General features: G+C 56.6%; 2 protein-coding genes across 4 annotated transcripts; both read right to left on the bottom strand.

The window, feature by feature from the left end:
- Positions 1 to 305: 305 nt before the first annotated feature.
- On the bottom strand, positions 306 to 2,536 carry ADM5 (adrenomedullin 5 (putative)). The gene is made up of 2 exons (XM_031459118.2): positions 967 to 2,536; positions 306 to 759 (listed from the first exon to the last, which is right to left on the bottom strand). The coding sequence occupies exons 1-2, from the start codon at positions 1,035 to 1,037 to the stop codon at positions 504 to 506; spliced, it is 327 nt and encodes a 108-aa protein (XP_031314978.1). The 5' UTR covers positions 1,038 to 2,536; the 3' UTR covers positions 306 to 503.
- A 141-nt stretch (positions 2,537 to 2,677) lies between these two features.
- On the bottom strand, positions 2,678 to 13,163 carry PRMT1 (protein arginine methyltransferase 1). Of its 3 annotated transcripts, XM_031459114.2 has the most exons (11): positions 13,008 to 13,131; positions 10,737 to 10,790; positions 10,081 to 10,182; positions 9,166 to 9,321; positions 8,958 to 9,021; positions 7,265 to 7,407; positions 6,342 to 6,429; positions 6,123 to 6,238; positions 4,884 to 5,034; positions 4,475 to 4,596; positions 2,678 to 2,977 (listed from the first exon to the last, which is right to left on the bottom strand). In XM_031459114.2, exons 1-11 carry the CDS (start codon positions 13,041 to 13,043, stop codon positions 2,894 to 2,896), a joined length of 1,116 nt encoding a protein of 371 aa, XP_031314974.1. In that variant the 5' UTR covers positions 13,044 to 13,131; the 3' UTR covers positions 2,678 to 2,893. The 3 variants fall into 3 exon arrangements, with proteins under 3 accessions (XP_031314974.1, XP_031314976.1, XP_064345601.1); XM_031459116.2 differs by lacking the exon at positions 10,737 to 10,790 and having other exon boundaries at positions 13,008 to 13,163; XM_064489531.1 differs by lacking the exons at positions 10,737 to 10,790; positions 13,008 to 13,131 and adding an exon at positions 10,428 to 10,645.
- Between the last annotated feature and the right edge of the window lie 1,447 nt (positions 13,164 to 14,610).

The raw sequence follows: 14,610 nt of genomic DNA, 5'->3' as shown, positions 1-14,610 counted from the left end.
CCAGGAAAGAGGCTCAACTTGGAACTCGCAGCCCATGCGCGTGGGGTATAGAGCCAAAGTGGATCTCGGCCCTACCACCCTGGGGAGGGAGGAGGGCTGATTTGGGGTGGGGTCGGCCCACCAAAACCTTACCCAAGGAAGATGTTTCTGCATGGACTGAGGTGGCGTGGAGGTGCTACAGCGGATTGGATTCAAGTTAGACAGTGAGTGGGACTTCCGTCAGGGAAAAGGTGCATGGATAAAAGGGAGAATATATTAGGGGCCGGGCTCAGACTGGGAGGCCAGAATAGGCATAGACAAGAGACTGAAACATGTAACTCCCGCTTTATTCAGTTCTGGACGTTAATATTCTTTGTTCATGGTGGGTCCGATGTGCCCAGGGGTCCAGCGCAGCCTAGAGAGAGCTCAGGAGGTGGAGTTAGGGGAAAAGAAACTTGGGGTCGTGGCCCCAATACACAGATGGATAAACCGAGGCCAGGGGAGGTGCAGAGAAATGTCCAACATCACCCAGAGAGCTGGGCACTGCGCCGGCCTCCTTGTTGCAAACCGGAATCCTGGAGATTTAGCAGGACTTTGGCTGCGCGCCGCCGGCGGCGCCCGTAGCTGTGAGGGTCCTGGGGCTTGCGGCCAGCCTTCCCCGAGACCTCCTTGGTGGAGGCAGAGCGAAGCCAGTATATCAACTCTGGCAGGCGGTGCATTTGGCACGTGCCCAGGGAACAGAGACGCCCGCGCCGCTGCAGGACTTGGTGCTGGGGCCGCCTGGGGATGGAGCGTGGGAGAAGATCGGGTTTAAACAATCCACTCGAGAAATGGGGCTCGGTGAGGGAAGCCAGAACTCCGAGGCCGGCAGGGAGTGTTTCCAAATCAACTTGCCATTCCCTCGAAGCGGAAAACCGTGGCCCAGAGAGCGCACGCTCCTGCCAGTCTCCTTCCCGCCCTGTCCCAGCTGCCGCTGGCGTTTCTCACCTGCCCGTGGAGTCCGTGTCCCCCAGGATGGAGGAGGCGAGGAGCATCAGCAGGAGGATGCGGGCCGTCATCGTGGAGGTACGGCGGACGAGAAACCCGGGAGGCAGGTCCTCCGGGGTGTGGCCCAGCTCCCTTCCCGGGTCTGGAAAAATCCCCTGAGCACCTGCTTTGGAGCGAGGAATCAGGGCGTCCCCACTTCTCAGGCGGGGAAAACTGAGGCCAAAAGTCACCCCACGCCAGGACAGGATTAGAACCCGGATGCCCACCTCCCGCACGGCGGCCACGGAGCCCTCACGGGTGTGCGGGTCACGCTGCGGCGCTATGCCCCGGAGGCCTCGGGAGAAACGACCCCTTTAAGGGCGGAGGGACGAGGGGCGGGGCAGCCGACACCTGCAAGTGGCGACGCAACAGCTGGGCTTCCAGGAAGGGGACGGGGGCGGGGAAGCACAGGGCTGTGTAGACACGACCTCACCCTCATCCCTGCCAGGGACCCAACTAGCACGAGACCCCAGAATCTCAGCTAGCTTCCAGAGGGGGCTGGGCCATGTAAGTTGTGGCCAAAGGCAGTCTGGGCTCTAGCACAGCTGGCAGGGACAGCATCCTGGAAGAGGAAGAAGTGTAGATGGGTATGAGGCACTGGCTGGCTGAGGGCTCCAGCTGTCCTGAAGCAGGTGTAGCAGGGCCATGGAAAGGAAAGCCAAGGATGATGCCTTGGGTGATCCAGCTCGTGTGGACAGAAACATGGGGAACCAGCAACTCTGGACAGGGACTTGGGTAGAGCAGGCAGGTGTAGACACTGTGTCCACAGCAGAGGCTGAACAGGAAGCCCCTCAGGAGGCTGTGAAGGTTAACTGGGCCTCAGTGTGCATCGGGCAGCAACCTCCGGAAGTATTTATTTAACTTAATTACCGTCTAAGCCTGTTTGTTGTCCAGAATTCTTTCCTGACCAAGACTTAAGGGATGGTCTGCAGGTTCTCAACTTGTCAAGTGAGTTGCTGTTAAGTCAATACTGATACTTATGAACTTAACAAAGCAGAACCAATTCAAAATGAAAAAAAATGTGGCAGGTTGGAACACCCCGACCCCAAGCTTCCAGGAAGGCTGTGGGAGGAAGCAAGCACCCTCCTCCATACACAGAATTCTACCCAACACATACACCTCAGGACTCAGTTTCCCCAGCTGCAGAGGGCGGGCAGTCGTCACTGCCAGTCAGCCCTGGCCTGGCCTGGCCTTGGAGGGTCCTGGACAGGAAAAAACAGCCAGAGAGGAACAATGTGTGAGCTGGGGGAGGGCGGGAGATGGCTTTCTGGGAATCTTTAAAGGCCCAGCTATGCTGGGAACCCACAGCCCAACCCTCCCCCAGCCCAGCAGGGCAGCTGGGAGCATGAGCCCTGCCCAGAGGGGACAAGAGGGAACAGGGCCTCAGGAGGCATGGTGGGGGTGGTGGGAGGGACAGACCCCAAGAATCCATAGGGAAGGCCCTGGGAATAAGCTAAGGGCCAAGGTGGGACAGACTAAAGTGAGCAGGCTGTGGGGAGCAGAGGACCCAAGAGGCAGTGGAAAAGTGGCGAGAGACCCAGACACAGAAGTGGTGACATATCAGCTGCCACCAGCAGGCGCTGTCCCAACGCTTTCAGTGGCTCAGGCTGGCATCTCGGCACCTGCGGGTGGAACCCCACCCGACCCCACTTTGCCCCAGGAAGCTAAGCCATCCCAGCTGAGGATTTATTGGCGTAAATGCAACCATATAAAAACATAAGTTATGAAAAACACAGTCACGATGTGCCCCCCCGCCCCCGGCCCCTAAAACCCCCTTCTGTGGGAGGGAGGGAGAGGAAGGGGGAGCCCCCAAGTCGACTAAGAATGCTGCAGCCCCTGGGCCCTTGCAGGGCCGGCCTGGCCGGGGTGGGAGAACCCGGGCGCTGCCTCAGCGCATCCGGTAGTCGGTGGAGCACGACAGCTCGCACAGCTGGCCCTTGAAGTCCAGGTCGATGGTGAAGTCCAGGTCACGCTGTGGGGAGAGTGACGGTGTGAGGGGGGACCTGGGGCAGGGCAGGCAGACAGGGGGCAGTGGGAGGGTAGCCAGCCAGCCCACGCAAGATGCCAAGGGCCCCCCAGCTGTCAACACCCCCTCCCCAAGCCTGGGCAGGGCCTTGTTTTTAACTCAGGCCCAAGACAGAGGCCCTTTGCTGGTCCCACGCCCAGCATTTGCCTTGAACCCTGCCTACCAGGGAGAAGCTCCATATGACATCCTCAAACCTACCTGGTACCCAGCCAACCAACCCCCCAAGCCCGTGAGGGGGGCAGGCCCCGGCTGCTCTGTCTCTTGTGTTAGGAAAGTTCTCCCATCAAAACTATTCCCATCAGCAAGTTATTTCTTCCTTCTTTTGTAAGAAGCAAACCTCTCTCCAGCACACTTCCTCCTCCCAAAAACCTCCATGCCCCCACCCCACGGTCTCCACTTCCTCTTCTCCAGAGCTTCCAAAGTGCCAACCCTCCTATGCCCATGGCTCCCAGCACCCTCTGGAGAGGCTGAGGCAAAGTCACCAGTGACCTCAGTGACTTCTGCCTGCAGGCCTCACTGCACTGCATGCTTGGCTGCTAGCTTCCTCCTCCCTCTCTGGGTCTGTGTCTCTTTAGTTTGGGTTCTCTCAGCCTCTCCACTACGGACATGTGCGGCTGGACCACTCTTCCCTGTAGGGGGATTCTGGTTATTCTGTGCCCTGCAGATGTTCCGCAGCTCCCTTGGCCTCAACCACTACATGCCAGGAGTACCCCTTCTTCAGCTGTGATGCCCTAAAATGTCTCTAGACAATGACAAGTGTCCTGGGAAGCAGGGGAGCAGAATCACCCCTGGTTGAGAATCTCCCCTTAAACCGGCTCTTACCTCCCTTAGAAAGCAGGTACCACCTTGTCCAAGTTCCCCTGGGCATCAGCCAGACTCACGCCCTGCCCCACCGACATTTCTGACCCAGACCACACCCACCCATGCTGGCTGCTCTGGGGCTGCGACTTTGCCCCAGATGGGCTTCCCCACATGTCTCAGCTGCTGGCAGCTCTGTCCTGCCAGGTGCTTCGGAGAAAAAAGCAGGGGAAGAAACAGCCTTCCACCCACTCCTTGCCCCCATCCCTGGGCAAGGATATCCCAGCAACTCTCCCTTTGGCCTGCCCTCCCCTGCTCCAGTATCTGCCCACCCCTCTTCCCAGAGTGACAGATGCCATCTCCGGCTGGCACTGACCATGTGATGGCCCTGTGTCTAGAACATGAGCATCAGGAAGGCAGGGGTCCAGCTTGACCCAACTAGGGCCCCAAGGCCCCTAGGTTTCCAGTAGGTGCTCAATAAAACTGGGTTTCGGAGATAGACCCTGGGGGGCCCATACCGGACGAGGCCAGAGCAGAGCAGAGCATACCCAGGCTGGCCAGCAGGCCTCGGGCTGAGTAGTGCTGGGGCCCCAGAACAGGCAGAGGAGCCCCTTGAGTCCACCCCTGGCTCCCCCAGAGCCTCACGTTGTTCTTGGCATTGGGCCGCATGCCAATGGTGCCGAAGATCTCCTCGCCTGTCTTCACTGTCAGGTAGTCCTCCATATAGAACACCGTCTGCTTCCAGTGCGTGTACGGGGATTCAGGACCTGAGTGGGGTGGGGGGAGGGGAGCGAGGATACGAGGGAGGAGGGTCAGCTGGGCCCAGCAGCCTCCTGCCCCTTCCAGGCCCCACCCTGGCCTTCTCCCTTCCCCTTCAGCAAGCCCAGGAGAGGGGCTGTTTCATGGAGTGGGTGGACAGAGGCTCCGCATGCTCAGGGATTAGTGGCCAGAACAAGTGTCAGAACCTGGGTCCTCATTGTCTCCGTGGCTCCCTTTGTCCATTCTCATCACGTGCCCCATCCTACCCCGATCCGTTCCCCGGACCCCGCCTCACTGGTGGAGAAGCCGGTCCTCTTGTGACAGCGGGTGAACTCGATGTTGAAATAGGCCACCAGCGCATGCACGTAGTCGTTCCGCTTCACTTGCAGGCAGAAGGGGGAGGTGAAGGTCAGGTCTTCCACCTTGACCGTGTAGATGTCCACCTCCTGTGGGACAAGCCTCAGTGAGCGCCACTCCCTGACCTCCAGCCCAGCGTTCAACCGTATAACCTGGCTGCCCCTCCCCCCCGCCCCCACCGTGGGATCGCCTGTCCTTTCTCTCCCTACCTCAACCCCAAACCTGACAGGCCCACTTCCTGGAACTACTGCTGCTCCCTGGAGAATAGCCCATTTCCCTCACCTCCCCGCTATTCCCTGTACTGCCCTCCCACCCCGCTTCGCCTGGGCACCAGCATCTCTCTGCTTCCGCAGCATCTCAAGCAGGCTTGCGGCTTCTGCCTTCCCCTCTAATGTTCCTTATTCTACATAATCGGCCAGTGTGACAATTTCACAGCAGTGTCCATCAGACAGTGTCAAATCCCTGTTTAAAAGCCTCGGACAGGAGGAAGGGTGTAGCTCAGTGGTAGAGCACATGCTTAGCAAGCATGAGGTCCTAGTTCAATCCCTAGTACCTCCATTAAATAAATAAATAACCCCCCCCCCCCCCCCCGGAAAAAAAACCCTCTGACTGTTCCCTGGCACCATTCTCAGACCAAAACTGGAGGTTCTGACCAAGGACATGAAGACGTGCCTGGCCAGGGTGACTGTCCTCCTTGTCTCCCTTTACAAACTCCCTGCTCTGCCCCGTTTTGCTGGTTTCACACACCCCCGCAAGATTTGACACTTGGGGAGGGGGTACCTCAAAAAATGATACCTGCTGGTATTCTTTATCAGGGAGGGCCCTGTGTGTACAAACGCACTCGTGGCCCCGGGCTTCCTGCATGAGGAGGCCCTGCCTGGGGTCTCAGCTGCCCGCCTCAGGCAGGGGCGCCCTCTGGATTGTGTACCCCTGGGGACAGGGTCAGCTCACCTCTCTCCCTTGTTCTGGAAACCAACGGCCGGCCGAGCCTGGCTCAAAGCTTTTTAAATGAAGTGGCTTCTCCAGGCCTGGAGCACCACCTCCAGGCTCCCAAGATCTCAGGCAAGCTAGCTCTCTGGGCCCCGATGTCCCACACTCCCACGTGTGTGGCAGGCGCTGACAGTTCTTCGGTTTGATTCATACTCTGCCGGACACCCAGCCACAGCCGCCCCCTCACCTTTATGAGGCAGGCGTTGGTGACCAGCTGCTTGGGGTCCACCACGTCCACCAGGGGCTCCTTGATGGCCACGTCTTTGATGCAAGACATGTCAAAGCCGTACACGTTCTCCCACCCTGGGGAGGGGGTGGGGAGGAGGAGTGAGCCTAAGGTGGGGAGAGGGGAGCAGGAGGCACCCAGCCCGCCCCACCCCAAAAGCTCCCCGCCCCGCACGCTCACAGTGGATCTTGTAGTCTTTGTACTGCCGGTCCTCGATGGCCGTCACATACAGTGTGGCTCGGTCTGGGAAGATGAGGCCATCAGGCGCCTGTGGAGGAGCGCGGCAGGACATGAAGGATGGGGGCCTTGGCAATTTCACCCGCAAACCTTGCCCATTTGGTCTCTTTATCCACCTCCCTGCCCCCACCCTGGTCTGAGCTACCAACACTTCCCACAGCCGCCTCCTCCTGGACCCTCAGCCTCGGCCCTAAGCCCTTGTCCACTGCCCAGCTGGCTGCCTGACAGCTCCCAGGAGCATCTAAGTCGGACCCTGTGCTTCAGAACCTCTGAGGGATCCTCAGAACCCACGCTGGCTCCTCTGAGGAGTACAGCAAAGTCTCACAGGCAGCCCTGTGAGCTCTGCACAGGCCCCTCCACCCCTCACTTCCAACTTCACTGCCCAGTGCTCCTCCAGATCCTTGTTCCACACCAGCTTCCTTGCTGCTCAACACACAGCAGGCGCACTCCTGCCCCAGGACCTCTGTACTGGCTGAAATCCTCTGCCCAGTGTGCTTTCTCCCTCAGATCCTGTGCGGCCTCTTCTCATCCTTCGTTCAGGTCTCAGTCCCCTCCTCTGGGAGGCCTACTTAGGTCTGAGGACCTGGGACCACAGCCCCCAGTCCCTCCCTACCCCTCTGCCCTCTCTGGCTCTCTCCTGGGCACGAACTCCCTCCCAACACTACTGTCTCCTGGTCCCTGTCTAGCTCTCAGGGCCGGTTCTCCTCTGTCCTGGCTGTGAGCCTCCTCACATCTGTGTCGTCAATGCCCCCATATTCAGCCCCCGTCGGAAACACTCCGCATGGCTTTTGTTTTCAGCCCGGACCCTGGCATGTGCCAGAGGACCCCAGCCTGCACGAGTGCTTCTGCCCCGCCTGGGGCCTCACCAGCCACTTGTCTCGGGCGTAGAGCACGGTGTTGAGCATCGACTCGTAGAAGAGGCAGTAGCCCATCCACTCGCTGATGATGATGTCCACCTTCTCCACCGGAAGCTCCACCTCTTCCACCTTCCCCTTGATGATGGTGACCACTGCAGGGCAGATGAGGACACATGCCACCAGCCCTGAGGAGACCTGTCTGCTCATCTCCCTTGGGAGGTGGGGGGGGGGATCCAGGGCCTGGGGACCCCACCAGGGCAGCCCTTATCTTCTCAAGGAAAGGCTAGGGGCTGTATCTGGGCATCTTCAAAGGACTCTGTGAGGTGAAGCCACACCCTGGTAACTTTGTTTTAAAAATCATTCATGGTAGCAGTTTTCTTTTTTAGGCAAAAGCAGAAATTTTACGTGGATTAGGTATTAGGTGATGTTAAGATTTTGCCACTAACAGACATGGATTTTAATTTTTTTTTGAGGGGGGAGGTAATTAGGTTTATTTGTTTGTTTGTTTGAATGGAGGTACTGGGGATTGAACCCAGGACCTTGTGCATGCTAAGCATACACTCCACCACTAAGCTATTCCCACTCCACCATGGTCGTGTTTTTAAAATGGTCTTAGCTACTGGAGACAAATACTGCTAGATTCACACAGCTGGAATTTACTTCAAATGGGGATATTTTAAGCTGAGTGATGGGTACCTGGGGGTTCATTCTTCTAGTCTTTTTCAAAAAATCCCTTTAGTTTCTAGAATGCCAAGAACCCTAACACCTGGAACACCCACCATCTTCCCACGTTCTCTGCCCTGCAAACCATGCAAACCCTGCAGGTAGGAAGGGCAACTGGGCAATTTCTGCACAACTTACGTTTTGGACCCATGCAATCCTACTTTTATAAACTGACCTCAGAGATAAAACTAGTTCAGATGGGGAATCTGAAATTTCATGCTGGAGAATGAAAATCTCAGAAGCGGCTTAAATATCCAGCACCAGAAACTTGGGTAAGATAGCAGGTGAAATGCAGCTGATGGCCATTATCAAAAAAGGGTGAGACTCCTCTTGGGGGGATGGGATAGCTCAGTGGTAGAGCACATGCTTAGCATGCACGAGGTCCTGGGTTCAATCCCCAGTACCGCCATTTAAATAAAATAAACAAACAAATAAACCTAAACCCCTCAAAAGAATGAGATCCTCTCAACATCCTAAACCTGTTCAACTATACGATAAACAGATGAAAAAAGCAAAAGGCAAGACTTGTGTGTACAAAATGCTGTTCGTGTCACAAATACGTATGTAAATGTAGAAACATTCACAGGTAGGTACAGACTTCTCTGGAAGGCAGCAGCATTGGCTGAACTCAGAGAAGGGTGGCTGAGAGGCAGATGGAAGACTTCTCACTATGGGCCTTTAGATGCCAACCACATGACTCTATCACTCACTTTAAAAACGAACGACTGCTTCTTGCCCTGCTTTTTGTTTTCAAAAGACAGACACTAGGCTTGTGACTTTGACACTTGGATTCTAAAACAGCTCATCAGGGGGCTGGTTCTGAGAAGGTTGGATTCTCAAGGTGTCGGCAACACTGAGCTCATGGGGGGAGAACGCCTGATTTGGAGTTCAGTGGCCACCATCCCCTTGCTGAGGGCCCCTAGGAAGCTGGGATCACCCGCTCCCCATCCCCACAAACCCGTTCTCTTCCTGGGCTCACCGTGGTCTAACTTGTTGGCTTTGACGATCTTCACCGCATAATCAGAGATACTGGAACACTCGATCTGGGGGCCCAGGAAGAAGGGAGGGTGAGGCCCCCCCCCAAGTCCCACCCTCAGCCCCCACCCCCCTCCATCCACTCCCTGAGCCCCAAGAGGCCCCCTTTCCGTCCCCAGGCCCAGGCCCACCCGGCCACCGAGGACACTCACCCCGATGACCTTGCGGGCCCCAGCTTTGGCAGCGAACATGCAGAGGATCCCTGTGCCGGAGCCCACGTCCAGCACCACCTTGTCCTTGAACAGGTGCCGGTTGTGAAACATGGAGTTTCGGTATGTGAGGGTTCGGACCTCATCTTTCAGCATTTCCTGGGGGGGGAGGGTGGGATACAAAGAGACCATGAGTGCGCTTGCATCCCCAGCTGGAAAACAGGGTGCCCTGGCCTCCAACACACTCACAGTTTGTAATGCTAGCCCTCAACCTTCGAACTTGCTTAGTCCACTCGGAACAAGTCTGTTTCCATGTTTGTAAAATCCGACTGGATGGACTAAACTCTCATCTTAGCCAGATTCTACCACTGCCTCCTAAGCCCCTGCGATCCTTGGCTTTTAAAAGTCCTCAGTAACTTAATGCCACTGAACTGTACCCGTGAAAGTGGTAAATTTTGTTATGCGTATTTTATCACAATTAAAGAAAGTAAAAAAAGAAAGGAAAAAGAAAAATCTTCACAACCCCGTCCCGGCTGCCTTCTGGGACGTCAGCCTCTCCAGCGTGCAGAAGGGTCGAGAAGCTGTCAGCACACTGGGCGGGAGCAGCTGGGGAACAGTCCCACCGCCAGTCACTAGAGGGCGACAGAGACCAGCAGGCCTTGACCTCTGGCTGGAGTCTCAGGCACACATGCGCGCTCCAGCCCCAGCCTCCCAAGAGAGGCCGGCAGAGTGCCAGGCTAACCTCTGTCTCCAAGGCAACGGCTGGGCGAGGCGACCCCGGGGTGTGAGTCTCGCATGCGCAGAGGGGCGGCCAGCTGCCAGAGGAGGCCGTGCGCATGCGTTAGAAATTAAGTCACTCCGTCCTCCCAACATGAACCCCCTGGAGATTCTGCAGACTTAGGAGCTGTCCATACGCACCTCGTGGATGCCGAAGTGGGCATACGAGTCGAAATAGTAATCTTTGGACGTCATGTCCTCAGCATTGGGCTTCTCGCTGCTTTCTGCCTGGCCACAGGAGACCTGGGAAGGGGTGGATGGGAGCTGGGGTCAAATCTGGGGGCTCCCCACCGACTCTTAAACCTCCAGGTCCCTACTTCTCCGTGGAGTACAGAAACCACCCCCAAACCGTACCATGGCAACCCTACAGCCCCCACCTGTCATCTTGCCTCTCCCAGGAACCCCTAAAATGGAACAACCCCATTTTCCTCTTCCAGGATCCACCCCCCCCAAAGCACCATCTAGGAGAGTACCCCAGCCATGCCTACCATCTCTCCAGTCTCTCTGCCCCCGTCTCTAGCTCAGCCCACAGCTGGGGAGGGAGGGGAAGGTAGAGCTGGGGCAGACACAGGGAAGGACAAAGCAGGGCTGGAAATGGAGTTAAGGAAGTAGCCACAGTATTGAGGTAGGCCAGATGGGGCCACAAACCTGGAGGGAGTTTGTACTAAGTGTTTCAGGGGCACAGCGTCAACTGGTATGAAGCAAGAGGGATCAGAGTTAGACCACTGGAAAGGGTCTGATGTGTGACAAGATTATGTATGTGTGGGGAGGGGGTGGTCTCACAAAAGGATATTTACTTCTTCAAGAGGCGGCTGGAGGCTCATCCCATTAGCCAAGGTGGCTACAAAATTCTAGGAGAGAGTAACAGGGAGAAAGGATTAGCTACTGGGAGCGGCTAGGGGAGGGCCAGGCCAAGGGACCCTGGCTCTTAGGGGTAGAAAGGGGTGTTTCTTACAGTTTTGCTTTTCCTTTGTGGGGAGTGGTGGTGGAGGGAGCAAGTGAAGAGGTAAGGCTGTTTTTTTAAAAGGGGTGGGAGAAGTGGAGGGAGAAGGGAGGGGGGTCTATCCCAGCTGTGGCTGGAGAGACGGTGGCTTTTCCCCGCACTGCCCCTCTCTGCCCAGGCACCTGACCAGACATCCCTCCCCGATCCAGGCCAGAGGAACTGGCACCCGCTGGGCACAAAGGCACTGCCAGCTGTCATTCCCCCTCATCATCTAATCCCCCCAGATTAGGTGACACTTCCTGACACAAACTCCCATCCTGGGGTGCCATGAGTAGCTGGGGGAGGGGGGCTGGCAGGGTGTGTACCCACTGGGCATCTGCCCCCTCTGCAAACCAGTCTCTCATCTGAGAGGCTTCCAGAAAGGAGGTGTGGCACAAAGGCGTCCCCACCAGAGCTGGCACCCTGGCCCTGAGCTCCTGCCTTGGACTCAGGAAGTCCCAAACAAAACCAGTTAGAGCCAATCGCCTCGATTAGTACCCTCTACCCAGGAATGCAGAGTCCTAGGGAGGAGGTCAGACTCTGGATCCTTAAGCCCATCTGCCCCCATTCAAACAACCATTCCAGGCCCTGAACCACCCCCCAGGAGTGGAGTGAAGTCTGAGGCAACCTCTAGGGAAGATATTTCCTCTGCCCATACAGGCCCTGGTCCAGGAGAGAGCCAACAGGGACAGGAGTCATGGGAGCGACCCCTGGGAGTTGCCCCACAATGATATGCGTGTTGGGATCTCACCTCCCCTTCCAGAGAATGCTACGAGGTACAGGGTAAGAGTACGGAAGCCCCCGTCAGATTACATCTCTTCCAGGTATAACCACCCTCCAGGCTCCAAGAAGCATGAAATCACAGACATGACTCCCTGGGCTCCAAGCCCCACCACCTCTAATTCAGCCAAGCCCGTGAAGACGCCTATAAAGAAGGGCGGCTTAGTGAGGGGATTTCCCACGGGGGCCCATTTCTCAATACCACCGATACCGCCACCAGACAAGTCCCCAGAGAGCTTGAAACGCAGCACAAGAACCAGCCCTCCATGGCTGCACAAGAACCAAACCTCATGGGCACCATTTCAGGCATCCAGGCTCAAGACCCTCATACGGGGCTTCAGGAAGAGGGAGGTCAACTCCCACCCTCACAGATGCCCCGGGGAGAGAAAGGGCTCCAGCAGGGGATAATGCTCGTTGCCAATATTCCCTCCCCTCCCCTCCCCCCAGAGGGCTCAAACTGGGAGGTGGGCTTTGGGACACGCCCCATGAAAAAGATGTCCCTCCCACACACCCAGATATGGCCACAAGGGGGTGCACGGCGCCTTATCGGGAAAGATCTCCTTCAGCTAGATGCCCCCCCAACCACCCGGAGGGAGGTCACAGGGGCATGGCCCATCCCCCATCTCCCAAAGACTCGGGCAGAGGAGAATCGAGGGACAGGAAACTGGGGGTGGGGTAGGGGGCCAGAGGGAACCAATTCTTCGTCTTCCTCTAATCCTAACCCACGAGTGCACGAAACCAGGACCGACACCTAAGATGTCCTGGTCCCGGGAACGGGTTCGTAGAGGGTGGAGAGACACTGCCCCTCCCAAAAGATTCTTTACTTCGCAGAGGTCCTCAAGTAAGTCTCACCCCAAGGTGCATATCACGAACCCCTGGGGAGGAGGGCAGGGGGCCTCAGAGGGAGGGTCGGAGCCTCCTCCCCTTCCCCCCGAGGCGCCCCTCCCCCGGCCGGGGGCGGGGCCTTTGTCCCACACGTGGAGCCCGCGGGGCCAGCGGGCACGGCACACCCCTCCCCACCCACCGCGCCGCGGCCACGTGGGGGCCAGTCCGGAAGCGCCCCCAGCCCTCCTCCACGTGGGAGGGGCACTTGACCCTCCGTTTGGCTGGGTGCTTCGGGACCTTGAAAGCTAGAGAACCCTCATCTCAAACGATATGCCCGGATCCGGAGCATGCGACGCCCCCTTCGTACGGTTGCGGACCTTCAGCCCCAATCTGGCGATTCGGAGCCCCTTCCCCACGACAGAGGCATAAAACACCGACCCTCAAGCGGCCCCCCTCCCCCAGCGGCGCTCCAGGCACTCACCTCCATGATGCAGTTCGCGGCCTCGGCTGCCGCCATCTTCACCCGCACCTACTCCTCCTCCGGCCGCCGAGACCCCCCCTTTCTCCGCACTCCCACGGGACCGCCTTATACCGGAGGGTCCATGGCCCGCCCACCGAGACCCCGCCAGGAGATCTCATTGGCAGTGGAGGTGACCCGTCTGGGAATACCGTTTAAGTATTGGGCAAAGAAGACGCCCATCAAAGTTGAGGGGCCCGCCCAGTCTGGCGTGCTGAACCCCGCCCCCTTAAGTCGACAGGGATGGGAAAGACTGCCCGTCTATCGCAAGAAGCGCGACTGATGATTGGGCAAAATCAACCGAGAGTTCCCGCCCATTCTCCCTCAGCACCGCCTCAAAGCTTCCCGGCGGACCTCGCGCTAAGCGGACATCTTGAAATAGAGCTGTCCATCACCAAAAATCACCCGCCTCTTAATAATTGTTATTGGTTTAGCAAATATGTGACGTCAGGAGGCTTTGGGCCAGCCTCCGCCGAGCGGCTGGCCTCAAGGAGAACACGGCGATTGGCCTATGAGAAAAGAAGGCAGGGTTTTAGGCTCCAGCTATTGGCTCAAAGGAACTGTCACTCATCGTCCTTTCGGTGGATTCTCCTAGCCTAAAGGGAATCCAGGAGGAACAAGGTGGCTTGTGCCCATTTTACTGAGGGAAAACTGAAACAATGAGAGGCCCAAAGAGAGAGCGGTCGTGTCCGGGGTCCCGAAACACGTCAGGAATAGGACTCAGGCGTCAAGGCATTTAACTCCTAGCCCTCTACTTAATTGTTCCACTTTTCTCAAACCCAGTGACCCCACTCAAGCCACCTGGCCTCTGCCAAGTCCTACCCTTGCCAGGAACACCCACTCCCTTCGTGTGGCCAATTCTTGAACGTCAGTCAGGGAGCAGCTTGGTCGCCACCTCCTCCAGGAAGCTTTCCTCGACTTGCAGAAAGTTACTAGTTGAATGAAGATGAATGCAACTTGTGGAATATATCTGTCGCCCCAGAAAGTTCCTTCGTGATCCTTTCTAGTCAACACCTCCCCCGCCCAACCCCAAAGCGGTCACGTACTGTTTTCTGTTACTATAGTATAGTTTTTCCGTTTCTAAAATTTCATATAAATGAAACTACATAGCATGTGCTCTTATCAGAGGTGAGGGTATAGCTCTGTGGTAGAGCACGTCCTTAGGATGCACAAGGTCCTGGGTTCAATCCCCAATGCCTCCATTAAAATAAATAAGTAAATACATAAACCTGATTATCTCCCCCACAAAGCGAAAACAAAAACAAAAACAAAAACAAAAAAACCAACATAGCATGTGCTCTTTTGTGTCTGCCTTCTTTCACTCCGTACAATTCTTCTGAGATTCATTGATGTTGTATATAACGGTTGTCCACTCCTTTTCATTGCTGAGGGGTATTCCACTGTATGGGTGTATCACATTTTCCTGTTGATGGACATCTGGCTGGTTTCCAGGTTAAGGCAGTTACAAATAAAGTGGTTATGAACTGTCATGTACAAGTCTTTCTGTGGACATAAACTTTCACTTTTCTTGGGTAAACCTAGGAGCACATGACTGGGTTCTCTGTTA

This window comes from Camelus dromedarius, chromosome 9, assembly GCF_036321535.1.
Source record: "Camelus dromedarius isolate mCamDro1 chromosome 9, mCamDro1.pat, whole genome shotgun sequence".
NCBI classification, from domain to species: Eukaryota; Metazoa; Chordata; class Mammalia; order Artiodactyla; family Camelidae; genus Camelus; species Camelus dromedarius.
The sequence above is the reverse complement of the archived record's forward strand: the minus strand, read 5'-3'. Positions and strand labels throughout refer to the sequence as shown.

Excerpts from the sequence above, each read along its gene's own strand:
- PRMT1 (XM_031459114.2), bottom strand. The coding sequence starts at position 13,043 with ATGGCGGCAGCCGAGGCCGCGAACTGCATCATGGAG. Across the intron at positions 9,022-9,165 it reads GGGCCCGCAAGGTCATCGGG|ATCGAGTGTTCCAGTATCTC; the intron begins GTGAGTGTCCTC and ends CTGGGCCCCCAG. Across the intron at positions 5,035-6,122 it reads CCAACGCCTGCCTCATAAAG|GAGGTGGACATCTACACGGT; the intron begins GTGAGGGGGCGG and ends CTTGTCCCACAG.
- ADM5 (XM_031459118.2), bottom strand. The coding sequence starts at position 1,037 with ATGACGGCCCGCATCCTCCTGCTGATGCTCCTCGCCTCCTCCATCCTG. Across the intron at positions 760-966 it reads GACACGGACTCCACGGGCAG|GCGGCCCCAGCACCAAGTCC; the intron begins GTGAGAAACGCC and ends CTCCATCCCCAG.